Source organism: Mesoplodon bidens (assembly GCF_964165515.1).
Source record: "Mesoplodon bidens genome assembly, chromosome: 5".
Taxonomy (NCBI): domain Eukaryota; kingdom Metazoa; phylum Chordata; class Mammalia; order Artiodactyla; family Ziphiidae; genus Mesoplodon; species Mesoplodon bidens.
In genome coordinates this window covers 4,101,358-4,121,772 of record NC_138161.1, presented here as the reverse complement: position 1 = coordinate 4,121,772, position 20,415 = coordinate 4,101,358, and the positions used below count along the sequence as shown (strand labels likewise).

The 20,415-nt window shown below is 55.5% G+C and overlaps 1 protein-coding gene across 1 annotated transcript in view; it reads left to right on the top strand.

Annotated features, from left to right (window-relative positions):
- The window catches only part of ABCG1 (ATP binding cassette subfamily G member 1), a 57,470-nt gene that overhangs the window by 35,916 nt on the left and 1,139 nt on the right, over positions 1-20,415 (top strand). The window contains exons 3-14 of the mRNA XM_081234729.1: positions 4,020-4,137; positions 5,996-6,128; positions 8,449-8,499; positions 11,424-11,569; positions 11,730-11,853; positions 12,571-12,685; positions 15,396-15,544; positions 15,717-15,818; positions 16,770-16,938; positions 18,007-18,107; positions 18,220-18,378; positions 19,572-19,690. Of these exons, the coding sequence (XP_081090855.1) occupies positions 4,020-4,137; positions 5,996-6,128; positions 8,449-8,499; positions 11,424-11,569; positions 11,730-11,853; positions 12,571-12,685; positions 15,396-15,544; positions 15,717-15,818; positions 16,770-16,938; positions 18,007-18,107; positions 18,220-18,378; positions 19,572-19,690 (1,486 nt within the window). The remainder of the gene's footprint in view (positions 1-4,019; positions 4,138-5,995; positions 6,129-8,448; positions 8,500-11,423; positions 11,570-11,729; positions 11,854-12,570; positions 12,686-15,395; positions 15,545-15,716; positions 15,819-16,769; positions 16,939-18,006; positions 18,108-18,219; positions 18,379-19,571; positions 19,691-20,415) is intronic.

Genomic DNA, 20,415 nt, shown 5'->3' with positions numbered 1-20,415 from the left:
GGAGGGTAGACCTCTTCTTTCATCAGGGGAAACTGAGGCCAGGATGGTGGACGGCCTGTGCATGGCCACTGTCCAGCCATGAGCATGGCTGGGAATGAGGCCCGGGCTGCCACCCACCCCCATGCCTCCCCCTCTCCCGAGGTCCCCACTGGAAACTCCAAGGTCGATCATCTTTCTTTTCACATTTAATTGGACAGAGCTTAATCGGCTCCTTTAACCTCATTATGAAAAGCCTGCACTGGGGATGCTTTAACCAGGCTTCGTGCCCATGTGGGCTGCACAGGAAAGTCTGAGAATGACCCTGGATTGGAGAAGGGCCCCTGGGAGAGCTGCAAGATGGCAGCACTCATGGCTTCTAGAACATTCCTTCTCAGGACACTGCCCCTTGGGAGGGCTTGCTGGCTAAAAAGTGCAACTGTTACATAATGTTCATGGAGGAAGCAGGAAGTTATCTTCCGAGGGAAGTGGTCCCCCAGGGAGGACCCAGGAGGCCTGGCGGGGGCGTGGCTGGTGGGGGCAGTGGGAGGCTGGGCGTGTTCGTTTCGTGTGGCTGCTATAACAAATTGCTGCAAACTGGGTGGCTTAAAAACACACACAAGTGGGCTTCCCTGGTGGCGCAGTGGTTGAGAGTCCGCCTGCCGATGCAGGGGACACGGGTTCGAGCCCCGGTCCGGGAAGATCCCACATGCTGTGGAGCGGCTGGGCCCGTGAGCCGTGGCTGCTGAGCCTGCGCGTCGGGAGTCTGTGCTCCGCAACGGGAGAGGCCACAACAGTGAGAGGCCCGCGCACCGCAAAAAAACAAACAAACAAACAATAAATAAATAAAAGAAAAACAGGTTTCTGATATTAGAGAAGCACCGCCCGAGAGGGTGGCCTGCACGTGAGGACGCTTCTCAGCTGGCCGGCCTTGCATCATGTTGCACATACGCCCTGTCCCTCGCTCCACGTCCCCCTGGGAGCCCACGCCCCTCCAGAGCAAGAGCTGGGGGGCCGGTGACTCACTTGGCTCCACATGTATCACTTCAGCTCTGGGGTCCACAGCCAGACCCCCAATTCCAGTTTGCTGGCTGTAAATGACAAAACCATGGTCTGCAACCCCGGTCTGCCCGCCGTTTCCCCTGAAAGGCCTGATGCTCCCCCAACTCCAAGACCCATGTCTGTTCCTGGCATCCTGGCCGTGAGTGTCACAGCCTGTGGGAGCTCTCTGGCAGTGTTATTATCTGGTGCCCCCGTGTGGACCCCAACACCACAGGTCACAGTGAGAGCAGCACCCATGGGCCCTGCTGGAGGGAAGGGACCCCTCAGATCCCCAAGGTGAGGCTGTCCTCAGGCGTCATGACCCAGGGGAAGGCTGTACGTGGCCTCTAAGTGGCCAGTGGTCACCTCAGCCATCCGTTTCCCTGGCCAGGTGGCTTCCGGTTGCCAGGGGACCAGGTAGGGATCGGCTCTGAACTAGGGGAAGAACAGCCTAAAGGAAGGTTTGCTGCAGAGTAACCCCGATGCCGCCTGAACCCCCAGGAGGACAGTAATGAGCAGACGTCTGGCATTACTGCTCCCTCAGTGATGTCACACAGGTCCCCTGGGCCCAGGGCCCAGAGCACCTGGCCCCCCTCCGCAGAGCCCCATCCCATGGGGAGCCCACGCTGGGGCTTGACCCTGCAGGGAGGGGGCCCTGCTGTCCCCCAGCTCTTCCCTCCATCTGTCCACCATGTGGCAGACGTGATCTTTGAGGGTCCCCGACCCCCAACCCTGGTCTCCTTTGGCTCCCCTGCTGTGTGTTTGCCCACCTGCCATCACCCACGTCCCGGGGGTAGGAGTCTGACTCACTTGCGGTCCTGAGCTGCTCCCCCAGGCCCCCCTGCCCCCGTCCGTCTGCTCCTCGGCCCTTCCCCCCCAACCACAGGTGACCGTCTCAGGTCTCCCCAGGTGACTGCCGCTCCCCGTAACGAGTCAGGTCGCAGGGCCGCGTGCTACCTGCCTTTTGCTTCCGCTTCTCTCTGCCTGATTAAAAGGTCCTCAGGGGCTTGCCATCCAGATCAAGGAGGCAGCTGGTGACAGGCTGGGTGTTTAGGGTGTCCCATCTGTGAAAGACGAGAGGCGGCTGGGAGAAGATTCCCCAGACCCAGGCTGGGGCTCGAGTAGACACACAGGTTTGGGGGTCCAGGGAGCGACTAGGGGCAGAGTCCAAGACCAGGGCTCAGTCAAGGGCTCCACAGGCCCTTTCCTCATCAGGCCCCTTTCAGCTCTGCGTGGGAAGCCAAAGTACCGCTTTTGCCCAATTCTGATCATTTAAGGGTATGTCCTTGGAATGTTTCTCAGGGTCTGAGAAGTGTTTCTTCTTTTTTTAATTTAATTTTTATTTTATTTTATTGACTGCGCCACAGAGCACACAGGATCTTAGTTCCCCGACCAGGCATCGAACCTGTGCCCCCAGCAGTGGAAGCGCAGAGTCTTAACCACTGGACCGCCAGGGAAGTCCCTGAAAAATGTTTCTGAATTAGGAGCCTTTAGATGAATCCAGTTACTTCTATTTGAGTCTTTGTAGCTCATTTGAACAGTCTGCTTGAGAAAAAGCAATGTGACTTCGTTTGGCATGTGTAGTTTTATTTTTTTCCTTTTACAAAGCTCTCGGATGGAGATTTGGCAGAAAGTCCAAAGCAATGTGATGCAACTGCAAAATGATAAACTTTTAATTACTAATGAATTATTAATATATGAATCATTTAATTATAAAGTAATGATTTGTGAATAAATTCTATACAAATAATTTATACCGGTGGAGATGAGAAATAGAACATTCATACATGAGATAATAAATTAATCACTTAATTGATAAAGGCATGAGTTGACCATTATGGTGGGTGGTGCAGCCCTGGGTTAGGATCTGTTTACACTGGCTCTGGGGTCCTGGACAAGTCGCCCAGGCCCACTGGACATCCAGTTCCTCAATCCCAAATGAGAATGGTGGAGTCCTCGTACCCTAGATGATGCCCACGAAAGGGCTTTGTAAACTCTGAAGAGCTTTATAAAGGGCTAATTGCTAAAGGGCTTTGTAAACCAGTGCACCAGTACGTGCACTGGTACTTATCACTGATACACCCATGACGTGCAATCGAGGAAGTAGGCAGAGGCATCCAAAAGACCTGAGGTCCATTTTCTTGCCCAGAACTCAGCATTTTCATAAATACTATGGCAGGGGTCCCCAACGCCCCCCAACCAGGCTGCACAGCAGGAGGTGAGCAGCGGGGGAGCGAGCGAAGCTTCACCTGTATTTACAGCCGCTCCCCATGGCTTGCGATACCGCCTGAGCCCCGCCTCCAGTCAGATCAGCGGCGGCATTAGAGTCTCATAGGAGCGTGAACCCTACTGTGAACTGCGCGTGCGAGGGATCTAGGCGGCGCGCTCCTTATGAGAATCTAATGCCTGATGATCTGAGGGGGAGCTGAGGCGGTGATGCTAATGCTGGGGAGTGGGTGCAAATACAGATTCTCATTAGCAGAGAGGTTTGACCGCACAGAGACCATAATAAATCTGTTGCTTGCACACTCATATCAAAACCCTATCCGTGAGTGGCAAGGGACAATTAAGCTGCATCTTACGGAGCAGACTGGACATAGCAACACACTTCGAGTGTCACTGTCTCCCATCACCCCCAGATGGGACCCTCTAGTTGCAGGTAAACAAGCTCAGGCCTCCCACTGATTCTGCCCTATGGTGAGTTGTATAATTATTTCATTATATATTACAATGTAATAATAATAGAAATAAAGTGCACAATAAATGTAACGCACTTGAATCATCCCGAAACCATCCCCCCCCACCGCCGTCCGTGGAAAAATTGTCTTACGCGAAACCAGTCTCTGGTGCCGAAAAGGTTGGGGAATGCTGCACTTTGGTGTGAAAAACCTTGCCTTTGCCCTTGGTTCTGCAGCCAGGTGTACTGTGTGTTTGCCTCTGCAGTACTGGGGGCAAAACCAGTGAGTCCTGGTTTGAAAATGAATGTGATCCGCTTTTCACAGGATACAAGACCCTTCTGAAAGGAATTTCTGGGAAATTCAACAGTGGAGAGCTGGTGGCCATCATGGGTCCTTCCGGGGCCGGGAAGTCCACGTTCATGAACATTCTGGCCGGATACAGGTGAGCAGACCCTCGCCCCACGGTCAGCCAGGGGCCAACAGGATGAATGGTCCATCCCATCACTTCTTAAGGCTCTGGGCAGGCTCCCGGGAAGCCGGAGGGGTGTCTCACATTAAGAGGCTCTGGAATCTGTGAAGGGAACAGAGCCCCGGCATTGGGGGCATCAGAAGGCAGCACCTGCTGGTTGTCACCTGGTGGTGGTGAGTGGATGCTGTGCTCAGGAGAGGGAGGTCCTGGGGCAGAAGGGCCAGGCCTTACGGGACAGGAAGTAATGGAGAGATCCAGGTTGGGGAGGGGGACGGCAGGAGAATGCTGAGACACATATGAATGAAGGTCAAAGGTAAGATGAGCCACTTTCAGAAGAAAAGCAGCAGCGTCAGGCTAGGGCCCAAAGGTCACGCGACTCTTGCTTGTGGCCATGTTAGCTGCTCCGACGTTTGGAAACCACAGCTCTCGACATCCTGTCCGGTGACGTTCATGTAAGAATGATGTGAAGACTGAATCTTCAGAAGTGTTAACAAAATGCTCTCTTAAAGCCAGTTCTCTTCAGATCTCATGGCTTCCATTTGCTACTTCAGCAAATACATTTTAAAAAGAACTTCATTTACTGGCAGAGAAAGATAAATTCCGCCCGCCCCCTTCCTTGGGACTTCTGAATTACTCTTTAAAGATGAAAATTAGAATTTTTAAAGGTCTCACTTATGGCAGATTCCTGTCTGTTGTATTCACTTCTAAAGGTGAGAGCCAAACTTGCAACACCCAGCATCACGCTGGGGACACGGGAGGGGAGATCAGCCGTTTTTCAGCTCATCCCACACCCTCAGCTGCTGTTCAGCCTGTGCGGCACGTGGCCGTCCTGGAGCCACAGAGGGCAACCTGGAGACAACAGAGCTCCCAGCCTGGTCCCCTGAAATGCCAGTTGATCCCACCCATTCCCTGGAGGAAAGCAGGGACCCACCACAGGGCCCATGGTCACAGCAGTGGCCTGGATGAAGTTGGACACCAGATATAACTGCACCGGTCTCCACAGACCCTCTGTGTTTCTGTTCTTCATGGCATCGAGGAGGCAGGGCTGGAGAACGGGGATCCTTCGTAGGATGCCCATGGCTCCCACTGTGTCCCTGGGCTGAGATGATGAACCCAGAAGAGCATCGGGCCATAGCGATGCCCGGTGGGTCTGTGGATGGGGGAGTGAGCGTGGCTGGCGGGGCCATGCCCTTCCGTCTCCACAGTACACATAGGATGCCCCACCTCCACTGTGGTCAGAGAGAACAGCTTCCCATCGCTTGGCCGAGGAGGGTCAGGGCGCAGACGTCCTCCTCTTTGAGCCACCTGAGCCCAGGGAGCCTGCAGTGGTCCTCCCAGTCAGCATCATAGTCATGCCACCCCCAGGAGCTGGTTCTGATGTAGTGGCCACACCCCAGACTGAAGATCCTTGGCCTCTGGGGCCTCTGGGGTGGTTGGTGTAGCCTCGGCGGCACACAGGATTGTTCATACGCCCATCTTATAAAACCCTGCAAAGCCCAAGGTGTGCGTGGGACCTCGTGGCTGCGTGTCGGAGCATCCACGTGTACCTCCACTGGTTTGGTCCACAGGCGCCTGTTACGAACGTGCTCTCCCAGAGAGGCCCCACGCTCGCCTCTCCCTTTCCACGCTGAGTCTTTTCTTTGTGCAGTTCCGTCCTCTGAGTTCTGGTGCTGTTCTGGGCCTCGCGTCCCTGCCTGGCTTGGTGTCCCTACTGGTCCAGTGAGAAGACGCTGGGAGGGGCCGTCCTCTCTCCCCTCGCCAGGCCCGGGAAGAGGAGGAGGAGGAGGTGCAGGAGGGATGGGGCTGACACGTCCTCTCGCTGGCCTTGCAGGGAGACCGGCATGAAGGGTGAGGTGCTCATCAACGGCCTCCCGCGGGACCTGCGCTGCTTCCGGAAGGTGTCCTGTTACATCATGCAGGACGACATGCTGTTACCACACCTGACCGTGCAGGAGGCCATGATGGTGAGCGTCCTGGGGCCTGCCGTCCCTCACCTGGCCGCCCCCCGCTCTCCTCGCAGGAGACAGCGCAGCGCCCGGCACCCCTCCCTCACACGGAGTCCTGACACCGGCTGTGCTATTTGGACAGCTTTGCCCAAGGCAACCCCTCAAGGCCCTGGGTTCTGTAGACCCTGGATGACGAAAGCGAGGTCAGGTTTCTGAGAAGGTTATTACCCTGGCGGATGTGAGGGACCGCTTCCAGGGTGACCGCAGTCCTGCGCCCCAGCTGAGCCTCTTCCCTTCTCATCAGTGTTCTGTGGCTTTGGGCACAAGTTCCAGGCAGTCTGGTGCCTGGGTTAGGGCCCCGAGGGTCTCGTCCTCTGACTCACGTGCCCGCCAGGTGGGGGTGAAACCAGAGTTTGCTGCACACCGGTTGGGTCCCAGGCCTTCACCTTCATAGCCCGGCACGGTCATCAGATGTGTAATCCTGCAAAAGCACACGAGGAAGGGCGCCTCGGAGAGTTTAGCAGTTAGCCCGGGCGTCCTGTACAGTGTGGTCCAGGATGGCCTGGCCCAGCTGTGCTCTTTGGACAGACCATGACCCAGCCAAGTACCAGGTGGACGGGGACCACAGTGACCCACCGTGGGCCATGGGAGCCACTAGAGAGCCTCCCAGCCAGAGGAGATTGGAAGGTCAGTGGGCCGCCCTTGTCCGTCATGGAGCGTGTGTGCCCGGGGCTGCTTGCTGTTCTGCGTCCCCTCGTCCACGGCACAAGGCGGCGCCTGACCTCCGGGCCTCTCCCGGCACGTTTGGGACCTTCCCAGCTGGTCTGCCTTGTACTTGGGCAGTGGATAGGCATTCCTCTTGGGCTACTACGGGTGAAGCGTTGCCCTGCACTCTTGACTCGGATGGTGCAAGGCTTCCTCTCTGTGGTGTCGCATCTTGTCCGAAGGGCAATTCCAGGAGATCCTTAGCTGAGCAAAGAGAAGCAGGGAAGGTGTCGGGTACGTGATCTGCCCCCTGACGGGCTCCCCCAGCATCCATGAGCACTGGGCACCCTGACCATGTAGCTTCCCTGGCCTCCAAGTGGGCATACTGATGGGGGCACAGGGAGCTCAGGAGGTGTTTGAAAATAGGGTGGTAAAGTTAGGAAATACAAGATTTCTACCGACCCTGTGGATCCCTTAATCGCTACTTCACCTTCATCTGGGGTGACCAGAGTTTCGCTTGTCAGAGTTACTGCATGAAGTCCTTGGTTACTTGTCTGAGAAACTTCACTTTGATTTCCAGCTCAGTCGCTGCTTTCTTCTGCAAACAAGGTTGGTGACTCCTGCCGTCACCGCCATCCTCCCCCAACCTGTCGCCAGGCTCTGCTGCGAAATCCATTTATTTTTCAGAGTTAAAACCAATTAGATTTTGATTTTGAGAATTTCACGATTCCTTTGATAAATACAGTTAACCTGAGTTAATGAGAAAAAGGGTACCTTTCACTCTGCAGGGTCCTGTCCCACGTGTAGGGACGATATTGGCCACCAGCCATTGGTGGTACATTTCCATGTGCTGCTTCTGACCCTCCACCACCAGGCAAGCCAAGATGTGACACTTGGTGTCACATGGCAGGTGGCTGGCCCCGTCTGACTCTGGGACCATGGCCCTTGGGCCCCTCGCCCCTGCGTCTTAGTCTCTCATGGAGCCTCGGGACAACCTCACTAGCTCACGGGGTGGGCAGGTTCTAACCTCACCACTGTGCTGATGAGGAAACCAAGGTCCTTGCTTCCCAAGGTCACAGGCATTGGCAGAGAAGAACCAAGGCTGATGTGCTGGGCATGGTGATGGTTAGTCAGGGTTTCACCAGGCAGGGTCAGGGGCCCCATGGTATGCCAGCAGGCAGGATTTGAAACAAAACAAAACGAAACAAGAGCAACAACAAAACTGGAGTTCTTATATGTACCACTTACCAATTTCTGTGGCATAAATACTCTGCTATGCATAATTATAAGCTATCAGTGGTTTAGCAGGTGGCTTGTGAAATTCCTGAATATGCACCAGTCGGCTTCAAGCCCTTGATGCCTGGGGATTCCTCATCTCCCAATTGCCCACATCTAACTTCCCTCGGGGCACAGCAGAGAATCCCCTGAGGTAACAGGATGCATCCCAGGCATCACTGCTCTCCTGGACCTACCTTAGTTAACCAAGGCAGCTTGGAAGCCCAGATCTCTGAGGATTTCCTCCATCACCTGGCGGCTCAGCCCCCTGGGGCACTGGGCCTGTGGTCGCTGAGTGAGTTTGTCCTGTTGCCGGCCACCTGTTCTGATTCCACACTGTTGCCTCCATCCCCTGCAGGTGTCTGCACATCTGAAACTCCAAGAGAAGGACAAAGGCAGAAGGGAGATGGTAAGTGTGTTTGCTTGGGCCACAGGTGGTCCAGAATTGCCTGAAATCCACTCAGCACACACGCGTGGAGGGGCCTTTGGGGGCTGGTTGAGTTTGTGGCTGGGCCCCGGCTGTCCTCGTGTGGGTGACGGTGGCATCGCAGTGTGCGCCTGGGCTGGCACACACCCGGAGTGACCACACCGCCAGGGACTCTCAGACGCAGACACACAGACGCAGTGAGGATGTGCAGGACACCGGCCTGAGGACCCCGCCTCAGGGTTAGACCCAGCGCTCTGCCCTTTCAGTGTTTAATACACGTTATGCTCCATTGTGGGGTTTTTTTGTTTGTTTATAAAACACCAACCATGAAGATGGTTAATCATTCATTTAAAAATAGGGCTTCCCTGGTGGCGCAGTGGTTGAGAGTCCGCCTGCCGATGCAGGGGACACGGGTTCGTGCCCCGGTCCGGGAAGATCCCACATGCCGTGGAGCGGCTGGGCCTGTGAGCCATGGCCGCTGAGCCTGTGCATCCAGAGCCTGTGCTCCGTAACGGGAGACGCCACAACAGTGGCGCACCGCAAAAAATAAATAAATAAATAACCAGAGTCCACCCCGACACATGTGCAAGGAGAAATTGGGTTCTTACGTGTTACTAATCAGCCTTTTAAGAAGAGCACAAACAAGTTTCTGGGATGATGGAGATCTCCTAATCCTTTTCATTGCTTTTTTCTGCTTCCCTAAAACCCCAGGGAGCACGAGGGTGTTGGGTAAGCAGACCCCACAGGGAGCGCCAGAAAGCCCCACTTCATGGGGAGGCCTGGTTTATATTTACACATCCCTGTATGTTTACGCATTGTCCAAGGGAAACTCAACTTAGCTGAACCTAACCCTAACCGGACTGTGTGACTGTCTAAGCAGAGGACTGCTGCTGCTGAGGGCATGCCCTGACTCATTTCCCTCCAGCCCCTGTGTGTACCTAGGTCCTGGTTGTTTACTTCTCGAGGAAACACAATAGAATGGAATGTTCCAGCAGGTGGTAGAATGTTGCCCACCTCCCTCATTTCCCAGAAAAGCAGCCTCAACCCTCGAGAGCCCCCCGCAAGGAGCCTTCCTCAGGAGCCAGTTCTCCCAAGGCCGGAACATTGTTCTTTCTGATTAATTTGAAAACAAAACCAGCCTTCAGGGCGTCATTCTGGAGAACCGGGGACCGGAGGCCGTCACAGGGCGGAAATGGGAGGGACTTACCTTGACCTCCACCTCCAGCATCCTTCCGGTGGGGCTGAGGGCAGGTGGGGATGTGGTCTTTGTTTTGCACCTTCCGCCTGGGTTCCCGGGGACGCCTGGAGCCGTGTTGTCCTGGGAAGGCCAGCAGACGGTCCACGTGAGGGAAAGTGTGCCTGAAAGATGGCCTTTTCTGGGCCACCACGCTGACCTGCCTTCCCGGGAAGAGGCAGTGGAGCTGGGTTAGGGCTCAGCAAGGGAGAGGCCAAGCAGGATTCAAACCCAGATCTGTCTGACCCGCCTGCTTTCTGGCCCGTGGAACCGCTATCCCCTGACTCTGCCCGTCACCAAAGCCACATTTTGTCCTGACCATGCAAGTTATTCAAGAGCTGGGCTGGACATTTTCTTCCTTGTGAGTTTCTTCTCCTTTTGGATGACCTCATCTCCCCGGAGAAGCCGCCAGACTGGGGTCCCCCCGCTGCCACCAGGAGCTGGGACGATGGCCCAGTGAATGCTGGCGGGGCCTCCGTGGCAGGCTGTGCCCCGAGAGGTGAACCTGGAGTTGGAGGCGGGGAGGGCCGCTGGCCCCGGGAAGACGCTGGGATGGACCCTGAACGCTGAACACTGCGGCCGAAACGCACGCCACAGCCTGCACCAAAGTCCGCTGACCTCCCTGCGCCCCGCGTCGATACCGCATCAGTGACCGGACGGGAGCAGCCAGGGAGGGCTCAGTGCACAGCGGGCTGCTTTATATGTCAGTGCCCAGGCTGCTTCCAGGATGGCATCGGCAGGGCCGCTGAGGGAGGTGGGGACAGCTTTAAGCAGTTTCCTCACCTTGCTGCTGAATCAGAGACCTTCTTTGCCTGTTTACAAGAGTGAGAGGGGCTTCACCCCTTCTTTCTGAGAGGCCCGGCCTGCTTGATTGTGTCTACAGGAGCTGTGTACACTAGTAACAGTGTCAGTAATAGCTGCCTTTGAGTAAATTCTTACTGTGTGCCAAGCATCTTATCCGCTGCGCCAAGTCCCCTACTTACGAACGAGTTCTGTTCTGAGAGCACGTCTGTAAGTCCAATCTGTTCATAAGTCCGAGAAAGTTAGCCTAAGGACCCAACTAACATGATCGTCTATTTGGTACTGCACTGTAATAGGTGTATAATACTTTTCACAGAAATAATACATAAAAAACAAACACACACAAAAAATAAAACATTTTAGACATCACAGTACAGTACCTTGAAAAGTACCGTAGTACAGTATAACAACAGCTGGCACACAGGGGCACGTTCGCGTCTTTGAAAGTTCGCAACTTGAAGGTTCATATGTAGGGGACTTACTGTATTGCATCAAACCATCAGGGTGGCCCTCCCCTTTGTGCTGGTCAGACACCTGGTCACTCGTCCACCTATGTGTTCACTGATCCACACTTTCTGCAGTGTTTATCCAACATCTTCCCTGACCCGGGCCCTGAGCGAGGCTTACAAGTGAAGGGACTTGACAGGTGACCTACCGGCAGGGGGCAGGACCAGAACTCCAACCCGGGACGGCCTGGCCCCAGCACTGCCTCTCAGCCTCCTGGGCTCACACTTGCCTAGTGTCTGCCACCTTGGCAAAGGGCAGGCGTGCGAGTGGGCTCGGGGAGGCAGCTGGGGGTTCCACGTGAGCTCTGTAGATGGCTAGGGGGGCAGGTGGTCCCTGATGCCACTCTGGCTCCACTGTCCCCCAGGTCAAGGAGATCCTGACGGCCCTGGGCCTGCTGTCTTGCTCCAACACGCGGACCGGCAGCCTCTCGGGCGGCCAGAGGAAGCGCCTGGCCATCGCGCTGGAGCTGGTGAATAACCCTCCGGTCATGTTCTTCGATGAGCCCACCAGGTAAGCAGGAGCCATGGAGACAGGACCCCTGCCCTCCCTGCCGGCAGGAGGGGACACCTCCTGAATCCCCTCCCCTCCCTGCGCAGACCCAGCCGGGACACTCTGAACGCAGGGTCTGGCTGGGGACCACAGGCGTCTCACGGTGCCCCTTGCCTTGCAGCGGCCTGGACAGCGCCTCCTGCTTCCAGGTGGTCTCCCTGATGAAGGGGCTGGCGCAGGGGGGGCGGTCCATCATCTGCACCATCCACCAGCCCAGCGCCAAGCTCTTTGAGCTGTTCGACCAGGTGCGTACGCCTTGCTGTGATCAGCCCGGGTGAAACCGAATCCCGGTACTCACGGCTTCCCCTTAGTTCATTGGGGTGTCTTCATTTCTGAGTGGCTTTAAGTGTTATGTTTCTTAAGATTTGGGCTCCATAAGCAGCTCAGGTGGCAGGGCCGGAGCGGGTAGGAGAGTTGGCCAGTATCCTCTCTCTGGGGCTGGTGTCCGGCTGTGGGGTCTTGGGCGAGTCACTGACATTGCTAAGGCTTCATTGCCCAACCCCTTGTGACAGTGGGGGAGTACTTGTCATACAGAATTAGACAGCAGGTTGTGATATTTGGACAATATCATCTCTTTTATAAATCTTAGGTTTTGATACTATCATGAGCAAAGAAAAATGTCCCAAGGAATGAAATGTGTGTAGCTCCAATATCTTTCCTAAGCAGGTGGTTAGCATGAAGGGAAAAAAGTAACATAATAATAATTCCTGGTCATATGATATCCTCTGTTTTCCCTGACTTATCATGGATTTCCACTGAGTCCTTGGGAGGTAACATAAAGCTCTCCTGAGAGAGAAATTGATGGATTGATGGATGGGTGGATGAATGGCTTGTTGAATGTATGGGTGGTTGGATGGATGGATGGATGGATGGATGGATGGATGGATGGATGGATTGAGAGTTTCTCTTGCTTTACAGAGGAAGGCAGAGTTGATGTTTCCCTTCTCCGTACTTTTTTCCAGCTTTATGTCCTCAGTCAAGGACAGTGTGTGTACCGGGGAAAAGTCTCAAATCTTGTACCGTATTTGAGGGATTTAGGTCTGAATTGCCCAACCTACCACAACCCGGCCGATTTTGGTAAGTAGAGCCATGACCAGCCGGAAAGAAAAGAAAGAGGGTCTTTTTTATTCTTGGTGGGTTTCCGCTTTTACCTGAAGCCTCCTAATCAAGAATTACTTGAATATTCCACAGATAGCTCAAGTGCCATCCTGAGGTAGAACTTTTAAGACCAAGTCAAAAGAAGTTTTGTTTCCTCCAGATAAAATACCTGGGAACTACAACAAGGGATCCATTGTTAGGAGAAATATTTCCACGTACTTTACTCTGTGACGTGTCTAGTCTAAAGGAAGTTATTTCTGAAAAGAAATCACCTTAGAAAAAAACCCTTTTGCCTTGATTAACGGAGATGTGAAATGCTGATTTAAATTTTGACCAAACCCAACAAAAAATGTGACCCTGGGAGTCCAGAGACCAGGCTAATGGTCCGAGTTACTCCTCCTGTCTCGGAGGTCCTGAGGCTGGCGCTTCCGTGCTTTGCAACTTGTGGTTTATGGGCTCCACCTCCGGTGCCCCCGGGGCTCCTGCTCTGGCCTCCCCTCTTGGCCCAGGCCCTCCAGAGCACTGACACCGATGTCTGAAGTCACTTTCCCACCAGATCTGCCCATTGTGCGACACACACGTTTACCTGCAAATGACAGCCTCTTCAAGTCCCGTGCCTCCCTCTTCCTACAGTCAGATCTGCCCTTCCTCACTCTGCTCTCCAAGCGGGAGACCTTGCAGCCCCCTTGCCTTCTCTTTCTCTCGAGCTCATATTTACTAGGCCACCAAGTGCTCAAACAGCCTGACCCAGTCCTGTTCTCTGCCTCCGCCACTGTGTCTGGGGTCCCTTCTGGCCACCGCATCCTGCTTTCCTGGCACTGCTATAACAAAGCACCACAAACTGGGTGGCCTAAAACAAGAGAAAGTTCATTTGATCACGGCTCTGGAGGCCAGAAGTCAAGGTGTCTACAGGACCAGGCTCCCTCCTAAGGCTCCGGGGGAGGGTCCTTCCTTGCCTCTTCCAGCTTCTGGAGGCTCCGGCATTCCTTGGCTTGTGGCTGCATCCCTCCAGTCTCTGCCCCTTGTCTTCACATGGCTCTTTTTCTGTGTTTCTCTGTGTGTCTCTGTGTGTCCTCTCCTCTTATTATAAGGGCAGTCTTCGGATTCGGGGCCCATCCCAAATCCAGGATAATTTCATCTCAAGATCCATAACCAGAAAATTACATCTGCAAAGAACCTTCTCCAAATAAGGCCACATTCTGAGGTTCCAGGTGGACATGAATTTTGGGGGGAACACCCTTCAATCCACCATAATTCTCCTCCTTGGTCTCCTGGTCACCGGCCTTTCTCACTCAGTTGTTTTACCCTCAAGCATCCAGACCCCGCATTCTCTACATGTCATCTCCCAGATAGTGTTCCACAAGACGCTGTTGCTGGGACATGCTTCTCTCTTAAAAGAAGGGGCTCTGACGGAGCAGAACCAGAGTGCCGTGAGCTGGACGGACGTGAGGGCCGAGGGAGAGGAAGAGGAGGCTTGAGCACCTTTAAAGGCAGGGATGGATCAGGTTGATAGCTACCCAGTCGTTCAGGAGAGAGGACGGTCGGGGACGGGTGCTGCTGCACAGGGAGGGGCAGTGAGGTTTGTGGCCTGTGAAGAGGTGAGAACCTAGAGAGGAGGATGACAGGAGAAGGCACAGGGCCCGTGGGACGGCAAGGAGGGCCCCAGGAGGGGGAGGTGTGCCCTGCCGGTGGCTTCTAGGTCCTCAGTATCACACCTGAGGAGAGGGTGAGACATGGGGAGAGAGTGGCCGTTTGGAGGGCGGTGGGTGTGAGTGACCAGCAGAGTGGTCAGTGCTGGCTCGTCTGGTGTCATCCATCGTGACGTTCTAGTGAGGACAACCTCTCCTGGTGTGTGACCAGATGGAGGACGGCTTAGCCACCCCGGCTCGGGAAACAGACGGCTGGTTTTGCCAGAGGCGGGGGGGTCCTTGTGGGCTTTGCATTAGCAAGAATCTTGTTCGGGTGAGGGGCTGGGACCCACACGAGGAGGGACAGGGTGGGGGAGAGCAGAGGGCAGGTGGGAGGGCAGGAAGGAGCATCAGTCGCCGGGGGGAGTGTGGACCCAGGAGAGAAGGGGCCGCGGGGGGCCTTGGACAGTTTGGGGTGCAGAGGCGTGACACCGGGGCCAAGGAGGGAAGGTGGAGGAGATGGTCCCGGGGGATCTGAGAGGTGGGCCTGGTGGTCCATGATCTCGACGTCCCCAGGACGCCGAGCGCACCTCCCGCAGGACCCCCGGCACTTCTCCTTGGTCCCAGAGAGTGGCCACGGCGCCCGTCACTCACCCCCGCCCTGGGAGCTGCCTCCCCAGCAGGAATCCTGCTTCCGTCTGCCCTCCCCCCAGCTCCAGCTCTGGTGCTTGAATGCCCACGGCCGGCACTCAGTACATATTGGACAGATGAATCAGTTAACAGATGCATGAGCTCATGACTTCCCGGGCTCTCCGACATCGCATCCATATTTGCGTTTTCAGGCTCCTGACGTGATAAATGGCCTTGCCTGGAAGTTTAGAGCCAAAAGAACATGGGTCACTAAATGATTTTTATCATCTCATTAGCATCATCACACAGCATCTAGTACATAATCAGTTAAAAATATTCCTGCTAGGTTAATGATTTTGTTGCCAAGCAAAGAGGCCCACCGTTCACATGAGCGCTGCCTAGGGTGACCCTGTCTGTGTCTCATGGTGCAGTCATGGAAGTCGCGTCCGGTGAATATGGCGATCAGAACGGCCGCCTGGTGAGAGCCGTCCGGGAGGGCATGTGTGACTCTGGCTACAGGAGGGAGCCCGGAGGTGATGGCGAGGTGAACCCTTTTCTTTGGCACCGGCCCTCTGAAGAGGTAAAGCAGGCAAAACGATTGAAGGGGTGGAGAAAGGTAATGCCAAGCCCCAGCCCCCAGCAGCACTGCACGCCCCCTCGTGCGCCCGCTGCGTGAGAACTTTTCTTAGCCGCGAGGGGAGGTGTCCCAGGGCTGGGGTCTCAGCCCTCCTCCCTCCTTGGTGTGTCCTCAGGACTCCACTCCCATGGAAGGCTGCCACAGCTTCTCTGCCAGCTGCCTCACCCAGTTCTGCATCCTCTTCAAAAGGACCTTCCTCAGCATCATGAGGGATTCGGTAAGGCGGTCTCAGGGCCAAGGAAGCTGTAGGGTGATTTTCAGGTCTTTCATCCTGCTTGCGCTCTCAGACTGTTCTTCTTCCACCTGCATCCGTCAGCTCCCTGTGAAGCAATAGTGACAAACACTCCCCAGATGCCAGTGACTGGGACAGGAAAGACTTAGGTCTGGTTCGTGTAACGTGTTGTGGGCCACGGCCTTGCCCCACGAGTCTTCTCGTCCTGGGACCCAGAATGGAGGAGCGGCTCCTCTCTGGAACATGGCAGAGGGAAAGTGCAGGAGAATCCAAATGGCAGCCCTTACAGCTCTGGCTCCTGGAGGGAAACGGTCACTGGTGCTCACATTCCGTTGGCCACGGCTGACATCGGGGAGTGTGTTCCTCCCTCCGGAAAGCTCTGTCCGACACAGGGCATGGCGGGTGGTGCAGACACTTATAAGAAGGAGTTGGTGAAGGATTGGGAACCATGACAATACCCACGCTTTCGAGTGGATGAGCTGACAACCTGTGTGGGGGCTGAGTGCCCAGGGCCCTCTGGGACCCAGTTTGAAAGACGGGGGGGCTGGTAGCCACCAGGCGGAGCTCTGCAAGGCCGGGCCTGTCGCGTGTCCATTCTTTGCCCCCTTCACTACCATCCTTGTCCCTTGTCCTCCCCCCTGAAGGTACACGGCCCTCCCTGCTTTGCCACTTTGAAGGCGATTTCACAAAGGATAGCAATTCTTTCTGTCTTAACGGCGGTAAAATGCCGCCGTCTGTGTGGTGGTGGGGGGGGTGGGCACACACGCACGCACGTGTGCTGGTTTAGGGTCGGGGGCTTGTTTCCTGCAGGGAGGGGGCAGGACAGAGCTTGTGACCCGCCTTGGCCGCTGCCTCTGGGGGCCTTGGCCGCCTTGTTCTTTCACTGTCCACCCTCGGACTTCCGCACACCTGAGTGTGCACCACGTCTGCCCCCAGGTCCTGACGCACCTGCGGATCACCTCCCACATTGGCATCGGCCTCCTCATCGGGCTGCTCTACTTGGGGATCGGGAACGAAGCCAAGAAGGTCCTGAGCAACTCCGGCTTCCTTTTCTTCTCCATGCTCTTCCTCATGTTCGCAGCCCTCATGCCCACAGTCCTCACGTGTGAGTGCCTGGCGGACCCCACGCCCACCCCTCCCTCCTTATCTGCCACTGAGGCCATGGCTTGCTTGGCCACGAACACATAGCGTCTTATTATTATTATTATTTTTTTGTGTGGTACGCGGGCCTCTCACTGTTGTGGCCTCTCCCGCCGCGGAGCACAGGCTCCAGACACGCAGGCTCAGCGGCCATGGCTCACGGGCCCAGCCACTCCGCGGCATGTGGGACCTTCCCGGACTGGGGCACAAACCCACGTCCCCTGCATCGGCAGGCGGACTCTCAACCACTGCGCCACCAGGGAAGCCCGCGTCTTATGTTTTTAAATACCGTTCTCTTTGTTGACAGATGTAGGTATTATTGTATTTTCTGTTAGACAAGAAAATACATACTATATTTAAGCCAAAGGAATGAACCACTAGGAAGTCTTGTAAGCCTGGTGGAAGGCTGAAGAGACATTTTTAAAAGGTTTTCTAATCGGGATCCCCTTAAACACTAGTGCATGAGCATTACCTCGTTCAGTTAAGACAGCCCTGGTGCGGCTGAGTTCGTGAGTGGGTAAAGCGATTCTAGGTGGATTTCCGTGCAGTTCTAGACTATTTGAAAAGTAGGCTGCCCTCGGCCACTTCGGGAGACAGTGTAGAAAGCCGTTGCCTCACCGGCTCTCCAGCCTAGACACCCCCTCCCGGCAACGCCGCCTCCTTAAATTGCCCTGAATTTCCAAGAGCAGCTTGCGAGGTCTTGTCCAGGAAGGTCATCACGTCGTTACAGTTACTCAGTGAAAATCAGGGCCACCGTAGATACGTGCACCCGTCACTGCAGTGACGCCCCCACTTGGATTATCCCATTCATGACGCTTCTGTTATAAACGTGATTGGCAGTTTTTCCAGGCAGGTAAATCATTTCACACCTTTCCATTCAGCCTTCAGGTACTTTGTAAGTACTGCATGGTCCACGGGGAGGCATAGGACGGGTCAGGGCTACAGAGGGCTTGGCAGGAGACCGAGGTGGTGGTTTGAGGTGGGGACCCCACTGTGATGTCTGCCGGACCCTTTCCATCTTCCCATCCCCTAGTTCCCCTGGAGATGGGAGTGTTTCTTCGAGAACACCTGAATTACTGGTACAGCCTGAAGGCCTACTACCTGGCCAAGACCATGGCTGACGTGCCCTTTCAGGTATGTGAGCGGCAGTGGCATGATGTGAAGAGGGCAGGGGTCCTCCAGTGCCCCCAGTTGGGGAGAGGAGAGGACGGCCTCCAGGAGAGGGTGACGGGCCCTGTGTTTCCAGATCATGTTCCCCGTGGCCTACTGCAGCATCGTGTACTGGATGACGTCCCAGCCGTCCGATGCCGTGCGCTTCGTGCTCTTCGCGGCGCTGGGCACCATGACCTCGCTGGTGGCGCAGTCTCTGGGCCTGCTGATCGGAGCCGCCTCCACGTCCCTGCAGGTATCGGCCGAGGATGCACCACAGGACAGGCCTCGCTTCTCCACCCTGGCCCGTGCGACCGGGGCTGTGGCTCTGGTGGGGCTCAGCAGCCCCTCCTTGTGACCCTCCTCCTGATTTTGCCCCAAGTTCCTACTCTGGCTTCAGTAGGTCGATTGACCCCCCCAGGGAAGGGATTGAGTGGTCCTGGCTGCTCAGGATGGGCCAATTGACAGCAGCAGGTGCCCTTGTGTAGAGCTTGGCGCACACCAGGTGCTGGTCTCAGTGCTTTCTGAACATCAGCTCATTGAGTCCAAGCACACCCATGAGTTGCCTGCAGTGCTCCCCATTTCACAGATGGGGAGACTGAGGCCCAGAGGGGCAACATGATTTTGTCAGAGTCGCACAGCCGGCTCAGAGGCCAAGCTCTCAGTGCCTACGTTTTGTTGCCTCTGCGGGATCCACTCAGCTGTCCCCTAGACACCCCCCTTTGCACCCCATGCTCCCACCCTCCTGACCCCCTCCAGGTGTCCCTTCTGGATGCCTTGTACCACCCACCCCCAACCTGCCAAACCTGCTGCGTTTGCAGTTTCTGCACCTCTGGGGCTTCCTGGTGCTCAGGCCGGTCCGACCCTTAGAAGACAAAGCCAGAACCCTGGGGAATCAGCACCACCGTGGCCTTCTGACGGCCCCCTCCCCAGCGTGTGATGGACTCCTTTCTGTGTCCAGAGCCTCTGGGCGGTACCCTCATCTGTGGATGGGAATAGCGATGGCATCCACCCCACAGCCGACAGCGTAGAAAGTGCTCGGCCCACGCCAGCTGCAGTCAGCACCCAGGGGATCGCACTCCCTGGAACACGCTGACCTCAGGTCCTGGGAGGCTGTGCCTCTCTCCCAACCAAGCGCCCTCACAGCCATGTCCAGCATCGTGCTACTCCTGCTCTGTGGTGCTACTCCTGTGCTCTCTTTTTTGCCTCCTGTCCCCTCTGCTGGGCCTCTGGGCACAAACCCCAGCCCCTCCCTGTACCAGAGACTAGCCAGCTCGCTCCCCAAACAGGGTGCTTCTCTGCACTGTCCTGGCCCTGGTGTGACCCGTCCTGAAGTCTCTGGCCCTTTCCCAGCTGCTGGCGACTGTCCAGAAACATGGGCTGTGGCCTCCGGGCCACCTGAGGAGGAGGAGGTAGATGGGAGTAAGTCCCCTTTGTGTCCCCTCTCAGGTGGCAACCTTCGTGGGCCCCGTCACGGCCATCCCCGTCCTCCTCTTCTCAGGATTCTTCGTCAGCTTTGACACAATCCCCACCTACCTGCAGTGGATGTCCTACATTTCCTATGTCAGGTAACATGCGGGGGCCCCTTACGACTCAGGGACTTTAGGACGACAGAGGGAAGGGACTTGGGGACGTGCAGAGGCTCACAAAAGCCCCTTGTTCGCTGTCAGCTAGATGATGGCATGTTTCTTGGATCGTGAACCCAGAGAGTATCAGTGCCTTTTGTCTTTTTCCTAGTTGGGCATGCCACACACACACGCATACTCGTGGCTCCGTGTCCTGTGTGCTTGGGAGAGCTGGCTTGCATATTTCCATCTTTTAGGAACTTCATTCCTCTCTGGGGTGAACACTGCTTATAACAAGGTTCTGAACTCGTAAAACCTTAATAAGAAATCCAGTGGAAAACAGGTCATGTTTCAAGCATCCTAATATTCTTGAACAAGACAGTTCTGGTGCCTCAGCACTTAGGCGATCAGATTTCACACTCTCGACTCAGAGGTGCTTCGGCACGAGGCGGGGCTGGTCGTTAGAGCTTTTCTCCCCAGCCACAGCCATTCCATGTGACAGCCAGGGTCCCCAGTTGTGAACAAGCTTGTCTCTTCTAGAATGTCAGTTCAGACCCAGGTGTATTGTTCCGCAGAACAAAATCAAAACAAAGCACTTGTACAGAGTTTCAGCCGTCGATGCACCTTCCAAAGACCAAGAAATCAGAAACCCGTGTCTTTCTTCTCAGAATTAGCGTTTTTGTTCTGATAAGGCAGGGCTGGAACAGAATGAAAGGAGAAGCAGAAAT